General features: G+C 48.2%; 1 protein-coding gene across 3 annotated transcripts in view; it reads right to left on the minus strand.

Annotated features, from left to right (window-relative positions):
• Window positions 1-2,353: 2,353 nt before the first annotated feature.
• The window catches only part of LOC122382080 (receptor-type tyrosine-protein phosphatase T-like), a 75,363-nt gene continuing 63,225 nt past the window's right edge, over window positions 2,354-14,491 (minus strand). For all 3 annotated transcript variants that reach the window (XM_043366992.1, XM_043366994.1, XM_043366993.1), the window contains 6 exons: window positions 4,762-5,138; window positions 4,202-4,401; window positions 3,986-4,111; window positions 3,642-3,808; window positions 3,340-3,475; window positions 2,354-3,026 (listed from right to left, as the gene is read on the minus strand). In XM_043366992.1, the coding sequence (XP_043222927.1) occupies window positions 2,952-3,026; window positions 3,340-3,475; window positions 3,642-3,808; window positions 3,986-4,111; window positions 4,202-4,401; window positions 4,762-5,138 (1,081 nt within the window). In that variant the 3' untranslated portion in view covers window positions 2,354-2,951. The remainder of the gene's footprint in view (window positions 3,027-3,339; window positions 3,476-3,641; window positions 3,809-3,985; window positions 4,112-4,201; window positions 4,402-4,761; window positions 5,139-14,491) is intronic.

Here is a 14,491-nt window from a genome sequence, read left to right on the forward strand (position 1 = left end):
CCCGTGCCCCTCTCGTCGAGACGCGTCGAATGAATTATAAGTTGACCTTGAAAGGTCATTTTTAAAATTTGAATTCAGGTCAAGGTCATGACCAGACGAGAATAGGTCATGTTGCACATCAGTCGATCCGTATCGTCGAGCTGAACACACCTGAGGTATTTTCATCGCTCTAGCATGTTTCTATCAATGCTGGGGATCTTTCATGACCTGATATGACCTCAGGACATCCGACATCAGGAGAGGTCACAGGTGCCATTTTCGCTTCAGCTTATCGAGTTTACCCGTAACTCGGTGTTTGAGAATGCTTTGAATGACGTTCGTACAAAAAAGGCGCCTTTCAATTTTCTCCCATTGACTTATACCTACCTAATGGAGAGGTCGCAAAATTGACCTGACCTTAGGTCACTCAAATCAAAATTCTGAAATATATACCTATTTCATATATGCTGGTACCCTTATCAATCGCTGACAGTTTCAAGGCGATCGTTCAGTCGGTGTAGCTATGACGAGGGTTCTAACTTTTTCTGAGGTTAGGTCACTTGATCCTAAGGTCAGGTCAATTTTGTGACCTCTCCATTCTAAATCAATGTGAGAAAATTAAAATGCGCCTTCTTTTGGATGAATGCCGTTCTAAACACTCCAAACATTCAGTTTATTATGGAGCGAGTGAAGCGAGCGTAGTCTTTCGTAGAACCCGCGCCCTGCTGGGGGGGGGGGTGTTTGAACAACCCCTGGCACACCGAGGAAAATGCACCTGTGATCCCTCTGTGTGCCCCTGAGGTCATCTCGGGTCATGAACGCTCACCAGCAGTTTTTGGATATAACTTTATAGAGACGTGCTAGAGCGATGAAAACACTTCAGATGTATTCAGCTCAACGATACTGATCGACTGATATGCAACATGACCCTTTCCGGTCAGGTAAAGGTTATGGCCTTGACCAGGGGTCATATTTTCAAAATGACCTCTCAAGGTCAACGAATAGTCAATGCGACGCGTCTCGGCGAGAGAAACACGATGCTGGCAAAAGTCATGTGGCCTGCTTGGATTAACAGTTATCACCATAAAACCTTTTTCGTGAAAACGGCTATTTTTAGAGTGTTTGCCCTCTAGAGGCTAAACCGTTGGCCTGAGCTCAAATCTGAAAATACTATTCAGAAAGGTCTGTATAAGGGCTATCGAATGCGCTTTTCCGCGGCGCTGTAGCTCTATAGTTGGTTTCCGAGTTAGCCGTTGGCAGTTTCCAAAATTGTTGAAATGGACTACATTTGACCTTTGATGACCTCTGGCAACCTGACCTTTGACCTGACCCAAAAAATAGCCGATGTTTTTCCGTCATTATTTTTGACGATCTTCCGATTGCCGCTTACCGCGTGTCGCTACGTAGACCAGGAACCGAGTTAGACTCCTGGTCTACGAACACCCGGCCCGGCGCGGAAGTCGCGGAGCACCGGCCCGGCGCGGGTTATAAGAAGAATCTTTCCTAGTTTAAAAATGACTCGTCGGCATCGGAAAAAGCGTTAGGGTGGCCACTTTGCCCTGGTCTCCCCTATTTGTTTCTACTGGAAGGTTGTAAGAATCTAAAATACAGTTACAGTAGAATCCGCTTAATAGATCCACCTCGGTTACACAGCCTTTTGGATTTATTAAGCGGTGGGTTTATTAATCGAGGTCAGTTATGCTTCTACATACGGAGAAAATCCGTGAACAGCTCAAGTGGCCACAATAAGCGGTTGGATTAATTGTCCGAGGATTTATTAAGCGGATTATACTGTATATTATAGATATAAGCATTGTGCGTCTTGTCCTGTCCTGGGCATCTAGATGGTTCCCCTGCCCTAAATGTTAATCTAAAAAGCGACTTCAACTTGTTTCTGTACCTGCTAGGCCATCTAGTACATGACACTCATCTGCTAACAACTGATTTATAATCGGCATTGACCTTTGTGTGCCTTGGTAATGCTGGCATCCCTACAGCCATGTGCTAGTTTACCTACATCTGGTTTACATCACAAGTACAACTAACTTGTCCAGTGACAGCCATTGTCTGTGTTTTGGCTGGAAGAAGAGTTTGAGGTCGACAGCGTCGGCTTTGATCCATACACCTCTCACACTCATCAAGGATGCATATTACTGCATAAGCCAACTGAACCAAAGTGTTGGTTGCCGGTGCCCAGTTACAACCCAATCACCTCTCATCAAGCATTGACGCATTAGTCAGCTACGCAGTACGGGGGATGTATAGTGTGCTAATAGTGTGCCAATGAGCTCCTTGACGATGGCACCACTGTTTCATTTTAAATAGAACCCTGATAAAATAACTTATACAGTTGTTACTGTATTTTCAGTATAGATTAAGCAGTCCATATCTTGTATTGAAAGTTTTATAACATAAGCATATGCCTTAAAAACATCGCGCAATGACACCGAAGCATAAAACATCAAACATTTCATGCGTGACTATGGTAAGGTAGCGAAAAGCTCGGATATGTAAGAGCAGTTGAAGGACATTTGGTCCCAGGGGCGAGTATTGGCGCAGAGGCACTAACAACATCACTATATATTCCATGCACGCATAATGCAGACAATACTAACTGATAAGCGACACCCGGGTATATGACGAACTGAGTGATCTGCGAAGAATTACTGCTACAAATATAAGGCAAGCTCTCATTCTGGTGTAATCACGTATCAGCTCAATGGCCACGATTACATTGAAGTCCTAGAACAGGAAATGTTTCACGCGTGAAACGAACCCGCACGTAACTATAGATAATATCGCGGGTCACTGGCGCACGTCCGCATGCAAAGATACTTATATGCTGGTGTGCCTGTCTTTCTTTGGCCAACATGTCCTGTATATCGCTAACAGGTGAAAGGGAAGCCGGGGCACTGCTTTTCGAACCCCTCTTGTTGCTGAAGCGCAGCCCGGGCACTGATACTTCAGACCAGTCACTGGAAATTCGCGTAGGTTGCGAATGCGTCCAGCCACGACAAAGCCACATCGTAGCAAAGCTGGTACTGCTCCTGGAATGAGAGACAGAGCTTCAATGTTAATTTCGTGTTGAAAACTTATGTGGACGCCTATGACGCTTGCATGATGTATGGCATCTCAGGTTATCCCATTGTAACTATCAAGAAAATGCCACATCTTGATGATCAATTGCCCGCAGGATGCGTGGTTTTGCCTAACTAAAAGGCTGTTTTTGTTTTCGATTCGCCCCTTTTTTATAAGCCTCCCAGGAGCGAGATGTCGCAATGAATGGTGAGCGCTCGACTTGAGCATTCCTTTTCCATTGCCGAACTATGCGTTGCCCAACGAGCTAGACATGACGCTCACCAGGCCTGTGATGAACTGCGGCCGACTGCGGCGCACCACCGACACCGCCATCGCCACGTCCAGCTCCTGTTCCTCGCTCAGGTGCTCCAGCTCGAAACACACCGTCAGGAACAGGCCGCACCCGGACACGCCGTTCCTGGGAGAGCAGCGAGCCTGGATTAGTACCATCCGGAGCGCACCCTGGCGTGGTGGAGCTGTTCGTTCTCCCCGGAACCGTTTGGCATTCGGACATTGTGTACAGGATGGATTTGTGATCCTGAGAGGGGACATCCTGCCGGGGTGGTCTGTGTGCCGGGCGTTACCTGCAGACGACCACGGCGGGGAGCGCGCCCAGCGGTGCCGCCGACCGCATGTAGGCGCTGTACAGTTGTAGGAGCTCCGCCGCCCGGGGAAGGCTGGGGCGTCGCCGCGCACCGCCCTCCTCAGCGCCGGCCAGCACCAGTACGGTGACGTCGATTGTTTCGGTCATCTGCCAAAGAAGGTGTCCAGCTGTGAGACGGAAAAGGTTGGTTGGGAGTGGGGGTTCTTTCGGGTGTTACAGGGAGTTTGCTACCCGAGGATGTTTCGCAAACTGGTAGAAGCGAAACCGATGAGCATGAGGGTTATTAGTTTGTCATAAGACGTTACCTACCAATGTCGTACATACCTGGCCAGATTCAAAACACAGTATCTTGAGGCTGATTGTGATGATGCCGTCAGACGCCGTTTCGCCGCTGCTCTGTACTTCCACGTCGCGGTAGACGTCGGCTTGTCCTTCGGTAGGCCAGAACACCTGAAAGGTGGCAATGAAAAGCAAGTTACTTCCACACAGATGCAATTTGTATGCATTGTGTATCCTCAAAACGGCTTGAAGGTAACTTACGTCTTCCTCTTCAAGGTCGTTCATAACGACAATGATTCGGGACCGCTTTTGAACCACCATCTGCCAGAAGACGTATTTCCTGGCCGGAAGGGGAGCCTCCGTTGCGATGAAGGCATCTTGCCTCTTGTACCCCTGCACGAACACTGCGTTGATGTAGTTGTCCTTTATCTTCGGATCCAAGAACACGCGACTCGAGTCGTCTGGAACGTGGGAAGCAACCAGTGGAGTATGGCTGCTTGTCTCTACAACACCGCCTAATTCACACTCCTTATGTTCATGTGAAATGGAATAAACACCTGTTTATGGAAAATGTAGGTATACGTCTAACAAGTTTCTAGTCATTGTCATATCAGTTCGAGGTTGTTCCAGGAACAAAGGCTCTCATATCCGTCCATAATGAGTACGAACTACGAGCGTTATGCAGTAATGACAAACTTCGAACTACTTTGGTATTCATTCAATCACGTGCGTGGTACACAACGTTTCAATGCATTGCTCAACACAGGTGCACCACCCGAGGCCTTTGCACCTAGCCGGGCGTTGTTGCCCGCGTCACCGACCTGGCAGCACGTCCGGTGACCGGTTTTTGCCCTCCAGCTGGAGACCGCCGAGGCTGAAGTGAGTGGCCACGGGTCGGTGTTGCTCCAGGTAGCTGAGCTGCTGCTCGACCTGCGAGGGACCTCCGGCCGGGCCGGGCGCGCGCAGCTGCGGCAGCCGGGCGGCCAGCTGAGCGGCCGGCACCGCCATCGACGGAGACACGAGCAGCTCGACGAGCACCTGGTGCACCAGCTGGTACTGGGCCAGGTTGGCGCACAGGTTGGCCCGCTGCTGGCGGATGACGGCCAGGTGGGAGGCCACGTCCACCGCTTGCTCGCGCTGTCCCATCTGGTACATGCTGTCGATCAGGATCACGGTGCCAGTTCGACCCACGCCGGCGCTGAAAAGGCACACAATCGTTTCACGAATCCATTTTACATATTTGCTTTACTTACGGAACAGTGTTTGACAGATTGTCTATCATGTGTGTGTGAGTGTCACTAAAAGAAGCAGATATGCTTATGCGTGGTTCACACCGGATCCGTAATGACGCCGTAACCGTTACGGACGTAATGAGCTAGAGATTTCTCAAGATTCCCCAAGCATTGTGACTTTTGTAGACGAAGTTGAAATGTGGCAACCAGTCGCCGTAAACTGGCAGCGTCCACCGTACTCGTTACGGAACGTAACAGAAGTTGGGAAAATTGAACTTTTCGGCTCGACCGGCCGCCGTAATGACTTTTATCGACATGTATCTCCAAAACGGTTTGACTGTTTGATGAGCGGTCTTCTTTGGGGAGGGGCTGCATCCTTTCTACCCTGAACTCTGCTATTGATATCACTCATGAGTGCCTGTTACAGCCAGGGACCGCGGATTCCGGGGGGCAGCGTGTGCAATTGCACACGCTGAAATTCCTGAGGGTGTGCAAACACCTATTTTTGCACACCCACAGTTCGTTGTGGGGGCCCATGCGGCCCTGGCGCTTGAGTCTCCCAAGCCGATTCTCGAGGGCCCCAGCGCGAGCCTGATGGTCCCGCACCGGTGCCTGAAGGCGTGAACAGGTTCTAGTGTTATCTCAGGGGTTATCTCAGAACCCCACCCACGCCATTTTTTAGCGCTCCCACCGGCTCTTGAGGGCCCAGGCCGATGCCCGAGGGCCCCAAGTCGATGTCTAAAGGTCCCACGCCGGTGTCTGAGTACCTACATGGCTAGCTCAGGGATCCACGCCAGTTTCTGAGGGCCCTAACCGGCTCTTGAGGGCCCCTGCCCCCTGCCCTCCTTAACCCCCTCTTGGGGCCGATGCCTAAGGGTCCCGCATCAGCACTTGAAAGCCCACAGAGTTATCTCAGGGCCCCATACCAGATTCAGATTCAGATTCATTTATTAGCAATAAGTCCACAGCACGGTGGCTTTTCACCATTGCACGTCAATTGACAAGGGATATAGCAGGGACAAGCACATCACATGCATTCATATACAGACTATCATATAGACATCCACACAATGACGCGTAAAACGAGCGTTTCAAGGCGGTTGAGACATGATCACACTTTTTAGGTGTCTTTTAAAATTTGTGATACCGGGATCGAGCCCCAGTTTCTGAAGGCTCTCACCGGCCCTTGAGGGGCCCCAGACCGATATCCAAGGGCCTCTGGTCAATGCCCGGGGGCCCCAGGCCAATGCCCGAGGGCCCCAAGCCGTTACCCGAGGGCCTTACACAGCTATCTCAGGGTATAATGCCACTTTCCGAGGGCCCTAACCGGCTCTTGAGGGCCCCAGGCCGATTCCTGAGATCCCCAGGCTGATGTGAGAGGGCCGACCGACTGAGGCGGCCCCTACGTCAGTTTCTAAGGGCGTCCACGACCGCCGCACAGTGTGGCCGAAAGCCAGATTAGCGCGAATTTAATCAAAAAACGAATTTTGGAATTTTGACTTTTTATAACCATCAGTCGATAGGAAATTGTCCAAAGTATGTAAATATCACAATACTTTGGTTCAATGTCTTCCTTTCGGTGTCCAAAAAGCTAGCTAAAGTGGACATACGCAATGCCGGTCCCGGCTGTGTTGAAATCGTCGAAAACCCGCGTCATGTTTACAACACATTTTGGCGTAATTGTCGGAAAGGTTTGGAAATAATTGGAGTGGCATATGACTACTGAGCCTATATTTGATAGTATACCCGAATTCTATAGGTATCCTTGGACTAACCGATGAGTTATGCTCATTTGAAAATGACCTTTTCAAACATCCCCTGAAAACACTGTCCATCTTAAAAACGTAGAGATATAAGAAAATGGCCAAAAATCTCCACGTCAAATCTACCATGAGAAGATTCGCCACACTTTTCTGGACATGACCCATTCAAGAAACCCTGCCCCAACTTGCCCCCCGGCCTTTGGCTCAGCTTTGAACGTATCGGGTTGGCCCGCCCGGGGAGGTCCGGCTACAGGGTGGGCGGGGCGGCGACTCCGTATACGTTACGCGGATGGCTCAAACGCTGTATTTCTGACTTGTTATATTGCAAAATACGGTCGCCAATGAATAAATCTTGACAATTTTTCAACCCTCGCCCATATAGGGGGTGAGGGTGGGGGTCGAAAAGACCCCTCTCGGTTTCTCGCAAAAAGCTCATGTAAAAAGCGGCCGATCGCGACGAAACTTTTAGTACCCTCGAGTTTATCAATTTTACACCTACCCATTAAATTTCACGACCCTGACCCCAATGACCTTTGACCTGTGACCTATTTCTCGAGACCATGTTTGGCCGGAAGCGCGATTGGGCGTATGTTTGCTTGCATTAGCCGCGCGTTTGCAGTCTTTTCGTGGTTTCAAGCGTCTAAACATGTGATATTATGATGTTGGTCCCATGCATTATGGTCGGTGTCAAGATCACTTGAAGGTCAGGTCAGTTCAATGACTTTTGATGACTTTGGTTCACCTTTTTTAGTTTTACACGCTTCCAGGCTAGTTTTTGGAGCTGATTTCGAATTTAGTAACCATTTGAACATTTAGGAAGAAGTTTTGGTGCCTTCGTAACGTGCAACGAAGCTGTCACTGGCGGTTGACACCTATTAATTATGAATACCCGGCAGGACTGGTTGGCCTGACCTGACCCGACCTACGTTCGCGGCTAGCAAAACACCAATACGGGCGAGGGTTAGTGACATGAAGGTGCTTATGGTGTAAGTCTTTGTTTTTACTCCCATTGCTGAGGTTCAGTTTTATCGGTGCGTGTATTTCAGCAACCATCTACCGATTCATGTGCTTCACCAGGAACATTCACACAGAAACATAATTAGATGTTGATTTTTTTTTCAAGCAAACTTTGGACAATCATAAGAATTTACCAGAGAAATGATGGGAATTTCGTAAACGATTCCTCCTCCTAACATGCCCATCATTGCTGGGACCCACAATTTTATGCCTCTTATTTGCGGTTAAATTCCAGGATTTCGTAATCAGAGTCGGAGTCGTTCGGAGTCAACAGTTCTGACCCTGCAGTCAGATTCGGAATCGGAATCGATTTTGGAATCCGGACCAAGACTCGTAGCCTGAGTCACCGAAAATCCATCGACTGCGTTGACTTGCCATGGCTGCGGAGTCAGAGTCCGAGTCGATCGTATAAGTCGACAGTTTTGCCCGGAGTCAGAGTTGAAATTGACTTTTGAAAGCCGTAGTCGGAGTCGGAGTAACTCCATCGACTTCACAGCCCTGGCCTGGTAAGCACATCACCCGTCGTAAGCTAGTTCTCCTTACTTTTAGAGGCGGAACTATGCCATTATTTGTCAGCAAGCATTTATAATGCATCGTAAAAGGTCTCACATAGGTTTAAGTGTCAATTTTGAAACCAGGGAACCATTTTCAACGGATCCGAGCAGCGCTGGGATTTAATTCGCGCTAAACTGGTGTTTGGCCACACTGTGCGCCGTCTGGTCAAAGCTGATCTCTGAGGGCCCTACGCAGGTTTTTAAGTGCACTCAGCTCTTGTTTAGGATCTCACACCGGCGTCTGCGATCGGATGGCTTATGCATGCCGCAGAGGAGCCCTTACCGGCTCCTGAGGGCTCCGTGCTGATAGTTGAGGGCCCCATGCCAATAGGGGAGAGTGGGGTAATTTGGCCGCTTTTTTTTTAGAAAACGATGTAACTAAAAATCGACAACACATTTCTGCATTATCTCAACGCTGACAGGTGTGGCATACATTTTGCTTTCCTGGACAGTAAACTTGAAATGATAGAGTAACTACTTATATTGACATTGTGACGTATTACAAAGGTCTGCACAGCGGCCAAATTGCCCCACTAGCAGGGTTATTTGGCCGGGGGTGTGGGGCAATTTGGCCGGTATTAGTTTGAGGCCATGATTTTTGTTATAGGTGAGTCAGCTTCACATTCAGCAATGACGCGTGTCCTACGACGCATTTGAAGCATTTTGGAGGTTGACTCAGCCATCACAGGGGTCGAAAATAGTCAAAATAGCGGCTCTAGATGCGATGACAGTTTTTTTACGAATAGCTTTTGAAGTAATCAAGCTAGGCCAAAACTAAAAGTACCATCGTAATTTTCTCGTCATTCCGCATCGAAACATGTATGTGTTGACCTCGAGAGGTAAAAGTCAAAGGTTGGCTTCAGGTCACGTTACCTCAGGTCGCTTGACCTCAAGGTTACGCGAGTTCAAGGTCATCATGTATATCATTAGATGCGCCTTGACGAGCTGAATACAATGAGACCATTTGCGCGGCTGTATCTTTTTTCTGTAAGTATTTATTAGCAAAAAAGCGTTAGGTAACATTTGATGACGTCATATGCCCTTACAGCTGTCCAATAGGGAATATCGCATCAAGGTAGTCAAAGTTGGTCATGAATTATGTGCTTTATGGTATGAACTATGATTGACCATGACAACTCGGCCGTCCCAGCATAGTGACTCTGAGCGCACCGGCCAAGTTGCCCCGCTAGTCCCGGCCAAATAACCCCACATTGCCATTCTGAAAATTTTTGTCGATAAAGTCGTCATGGCTGTACAGAACTAGATGAAATTGCTCTTGGAACCGCTGAACACCCTCAAGAATGGCGCTATAATGTTGGAATTCGTTTACAGCCCAAATACTACATGTTATACAAATTTTTAAACGGAAGTAAAAGTTACCATTTTCTAACGAAATTCACGTTTTATTAATTTTGACTAAAACTAAGATGGGAAAGTTTTGACATTTGTTCTCGAGTTAGTTCTGCCGATGACAAATGAATAGAGACTTAAGTTATTTCATTCACTTTTATCAGCTTTCGTACAGGTGGGGGCGGCCAATTTACACCACCGGCCAAATTACCCCACTCTCCCCTACTCGAGAGTCCCATTCAATAATCTCAGCGCCCTACACCAGTTTGAGGAACGCCGTTTGGCCAAGGCCGACCTCCGAGGAAAAGCCCTTTGCAAGCCTCGGAGTGCCCTCACTTTCTTTTTTTAGGATCTCACACCAACCTCTGAAGTCGCAGGGCTAAAGGATGCTTCTGATAACCCTCACTAGTAGCCCACACAGTAATCTCAGGGCTCACACCAGTTTCTGAGGGCCTACACGAACGCTTTTTGGCCAAGGTCGATGTCTCTGGGCCCTATTCAGGCATCGAGGCTACTCGGGCGCCAAGAGACGGTGGGGGACCTCCAGGCGAGCTTGCTTGGTAGATGGTAGTTGGTACCCCATGGAGCCGGCGAACGGTGTCAAAGAGCCCGGTGTGGGGGCCCAAGAAGCGGCGTGGGCATCCATATTTCTATGTACATGAGGTAGTCCAGAGGCCGTTATGGGACCTTCAAAGACCGTGTGCGGTGCGCCGGTGACCCTTAGAATTGCCGGCGTTGGGTCTCAGGAGCTGGCGTGCGGCCTTTATGGGGCCCCAAAGCCAGCGTGTGGGCCGTAGAACAATGGGGAAGCTAAGGGGGCCGGAGGCCAGACCCCATAGATCATAGGGGCCAAATCGATGGGCCCGCCCCAAACATCCTGCCGGCCGTGTTTTATTTTTAAACTAATTCATGTAATCCATGATAAAAAGAAGTGTGCCAACATCAACTGTGCAAAAGGGCTCTCTGAGGCCCGCAGGGGCCCTTGAAGGTCACTGTAAGTCTTTAGGGGCCTGCTTGGGAAAATCGGAGATCGATTTGGATCACGTTGCATGCATGCATGTGCATTTACTCTGCTAATGCATCTCCTGACCGTAAGATGCTCGCTCAGTCATCTTACGACCGTCAATTTTGAAGGTTTTCCCGCCCCGCTTCCTTAGAACCGGCTTATTCCGGAGTAGTGGCGGCGCTGACTTTTTGGAAGGGGCCGGCGTGAGATGGGGGCCCAATCGCCATATCTTGCACACCCTACGAGAATTTGAATCCGCGGTCCCTGGTTACAGCACGTGTCACGTGCGACGAGAGAGGTTCCAAAAGAGCTCGTCATACCATAACTCGGGAACGGCTGAATGGAAACGGTTCAATATTTGTTTGTTGTTTTGGCTGGGTGCACACTACACATCCCGTGACCTTAGGATGATGTCGAATTGCCTCAGCGCGTGCGCACGTGCGCACCCCTTTTACACATCTCGGGATTGGCTGTGCCAATCGTGCCCATATTTGGTATGCTGAATGACATCATGTTTATATGCAAATTGCACAGGTTGACAAAAGCATTGATCTGCACGTGCGCACGTGCGTGCCCCTTTTTCATATCTGGGGATCGGCTGGGCCGATCGCGTTCATATTTGGTGTGCTGAATGACACCATGTACATATGAAGATTGAACAGACCGGCAAAGGCATTGGTCTGCACGTGCGCGCGTGCGTACCCCTTTTTGGCATCTTGGGATCGGCTGGGCCGATAGCGCTCATATTAAAGGGACCCTCCCACCTTCAAAAAAGTTAATGAATTGGCACGAAAGTGATGTCGCTCGGTTCAGAAAGAGCGAAAACGAATATCTACCAAATTTCATCGGAAAATATTCACCGGTTTTCAAGATATTAGACTTTTACTTTTGTTTACTTTTTGGGATCTCCGCTGTTCCTAGCGACTTTATTTGAAAGTGCGGCATTTGTTGCGCGCAAAGCAGCATATACCACCGCGTGCTACCAAACGTTTTAGTAAAAGATTTAAAAATCGTTAGATCTCCGCTGACGTCACAAATTCTAAGGGGGCATACCAATGCACTAGCCCCTTAGAATCCGAAAACTGCAAGTTTGAAATTCCATATCTCCGAATTAAAGCATTTGTTGATGTTGTGAGTGCCCAAACCGGTATTTGCAGGCCATGGCCACCAATTTGGCTATCTCAACTCAAAACTAATGTTAAGGTGGGAGTGTCCCTTTAAGTATGCTGAATGACACCAAGTTTATTTGCAGATTGCACAGGTCAGCAAAAGCATTGATGTGCACGTGCGCACGTGCGCACCCCTTTTTCATATCTGGGGATCGGCTGGGCCGAAAGTGCTCATATCAAGTATGCTGAATGATAACATGCTTACATGTAGAATTCACAAGTCGGCAAAGGTATTGATCGGCACGTGCGCACGTGCGCACCCCTTTTTCGTATCTCGGGATCGGCTGGGCCGATAGCGCTCACATTTGGACTTTGGTATGCTGAATGACACCACGCATATAAAGTATGCAGATTGCAAAGGTCAGCGAGAGTATTGGTCGGCACATGCGCACGTGCCCACCCCTTCTCACATGTTGCGATTGATTGGGCTGGTCTGGGTAGCGGGTAGCGGTCTGCTCGTGTGCAAGTGCGGACCTTTCTGCTTGAAAAAAATCGTATCAACTCGCCGACTGATTTTTAGGCATTATTTCATGTAGGTATGCCTTCAGTATGTCACAACCTACTTTGTATCTCTTGAGTGACGTACATAAAATTCATGTTCCGTAATTACATTTCACTCGTTTATTTAAAGATCACATTTCTATCGTAGGCCTAGCCAAGCCCTAATCATGTAGGTATGTTACAGGTCAAGTTCAAAGTCCACAAAATAAATTACAATACATAGATTCTCGTGCCACGTCTTTTATTCAGTTCTGAGTCAACTTCGCTGCCCATATTGCCCCTGCTAGACTTGATGCTTGGACGGAAACTGCACCGCCTCTTCGCAAGCCAATTGAGCAAACTGTACGATGCGTACGTTGATCTTGCCCATGGATAGCACTTAGCAGCGATTCACGAGTGTAGAAAATGAACTTCAGCGTTGACCAGCATAGGCATGTTTTCTTGCTTGCCAAAAAAGGATAAAAGGCCAAAAAAGGATAAAAGATTCTCTGTATAGTATCATGCCCACAATTGTAGTTAATTAACAATGATATGCCTCCATACAATTATAAACCACTATGCAAAAGTGGTAGGAATAAATTTAAAAAGAAGAGAGCAAAACCAATTAAAATTCTGACGCACCGATATCAAGAAACAGCTCTCAGCTTTAGCCCATTTTTCGATTGTTTATAAGCAAAATAGTTTTGGCGCAATTGATTCGAAGGACGGCGCTCAACATAGCAATTCCCGGTGCACACCGAATCCGTAACGAATACGGCGTTACGTCGCCAAAAAATAGAACTACGCATGCGCGTTGCATTGTGCCCTCCACTTTCAAGATATTATTTAATCGCCGACGTATTCATTACGGCACGTAACGGTCATTACGGATCCGGTGTGAACCACGCATTATGCGTGGTTCACACCGGATCCGTAATGACGCCGTAACCGTTACGACCGTAATGAGCAAGACATTTCTCAAGATTCCCCAAGCATTGCGACTTTTCTAGACGAAGATGAAATTTGGCAACCAGCCGCCGTAAACTGGCAGCGTCCACCGTACTCGTTACGGAACGTAACAGAAGTTGGGAAAATTGAACTTTTCGGCCCGACCGGCCGCCGTAATGACTTTTGTTGACATGTATCTCCAAAACGGTTTGACTGTTTGATGAGCGGTCTTCTTTGGAGAGGGGATATATCTTTTCTTCATGGAACTGTGCTATCCATAAAAGTCATGAGTGCCTGTTACAGCACGTGCCACGTGCGACGTGAGAGGTTCCAGAAGAGCTCGTCATTTCATAACTCGGGAACGGCTGAAGCGATACAGCTCAAAATTTGTTTGTTGTTTTGGCTGGGTGCACACTACACATCCGGTGACCTTTGAACGGTTTTGAATTTCTTCAGCGCGTGCGCACGTGCACACCCCTTTTTAATATCTCGGGATCTGCTGGGGCGATAGCGCTCATATTTTGTATGCTAGAGGACACCATGTAAATATGAATATTGCACAGGTTGGCAAAGACCTGTGCATGCACGTGCGCACGTGCGTACCCCTTTTTAGTATGTGGGGATCGGATGGTCCGATAGCGCTCATATTAAGTATGGTGAAAAACACTATGTTTTTAAGCATATTGCACGGGCTGGCAAAGACATTGATTTGCACGTGCGCACGTGCGTACCCCTTTTTCATATCTGTGGATCGGCTGGGCCGATAGCGCTCATATTTTGTATGCTGAATAACACCATGTTTATAAGCAGATTGCACGGGTTGGGAAAGACATTGATTTGCACGTGCGCACGTCCATCCATCCATCCAACTGTTTATTGGTAATACAAATTAAACGCATAATATATAGTAAAATGAGAGGAGGCACAAAAGCCAAAGGGCTTAAGTCTCGGTGCCAACTCTCGTGATGCAGTGCACCGGAAATATGTAGGTATAATATTAGCGCAGACACACATACATGCATACTTACATAC

Source organism: Amphibalanus amphitrite, unplaced genomic scaffold (genome assembly GCF_019059575.1).
Source record: "Amphibalanus amphitrite isolate SeventyFive unplaced genomic scaffold, NRLGWU_Aamphi_draft 000133F_arrow, whole genome shotgun sequence".
Lineage (NCBI taxonomy): Eukaryota > Metazoa > Arthropoda > Thecostraca > Balanomorpha > Balanidae > Amphibalanus > Amphibalanus amphitrite.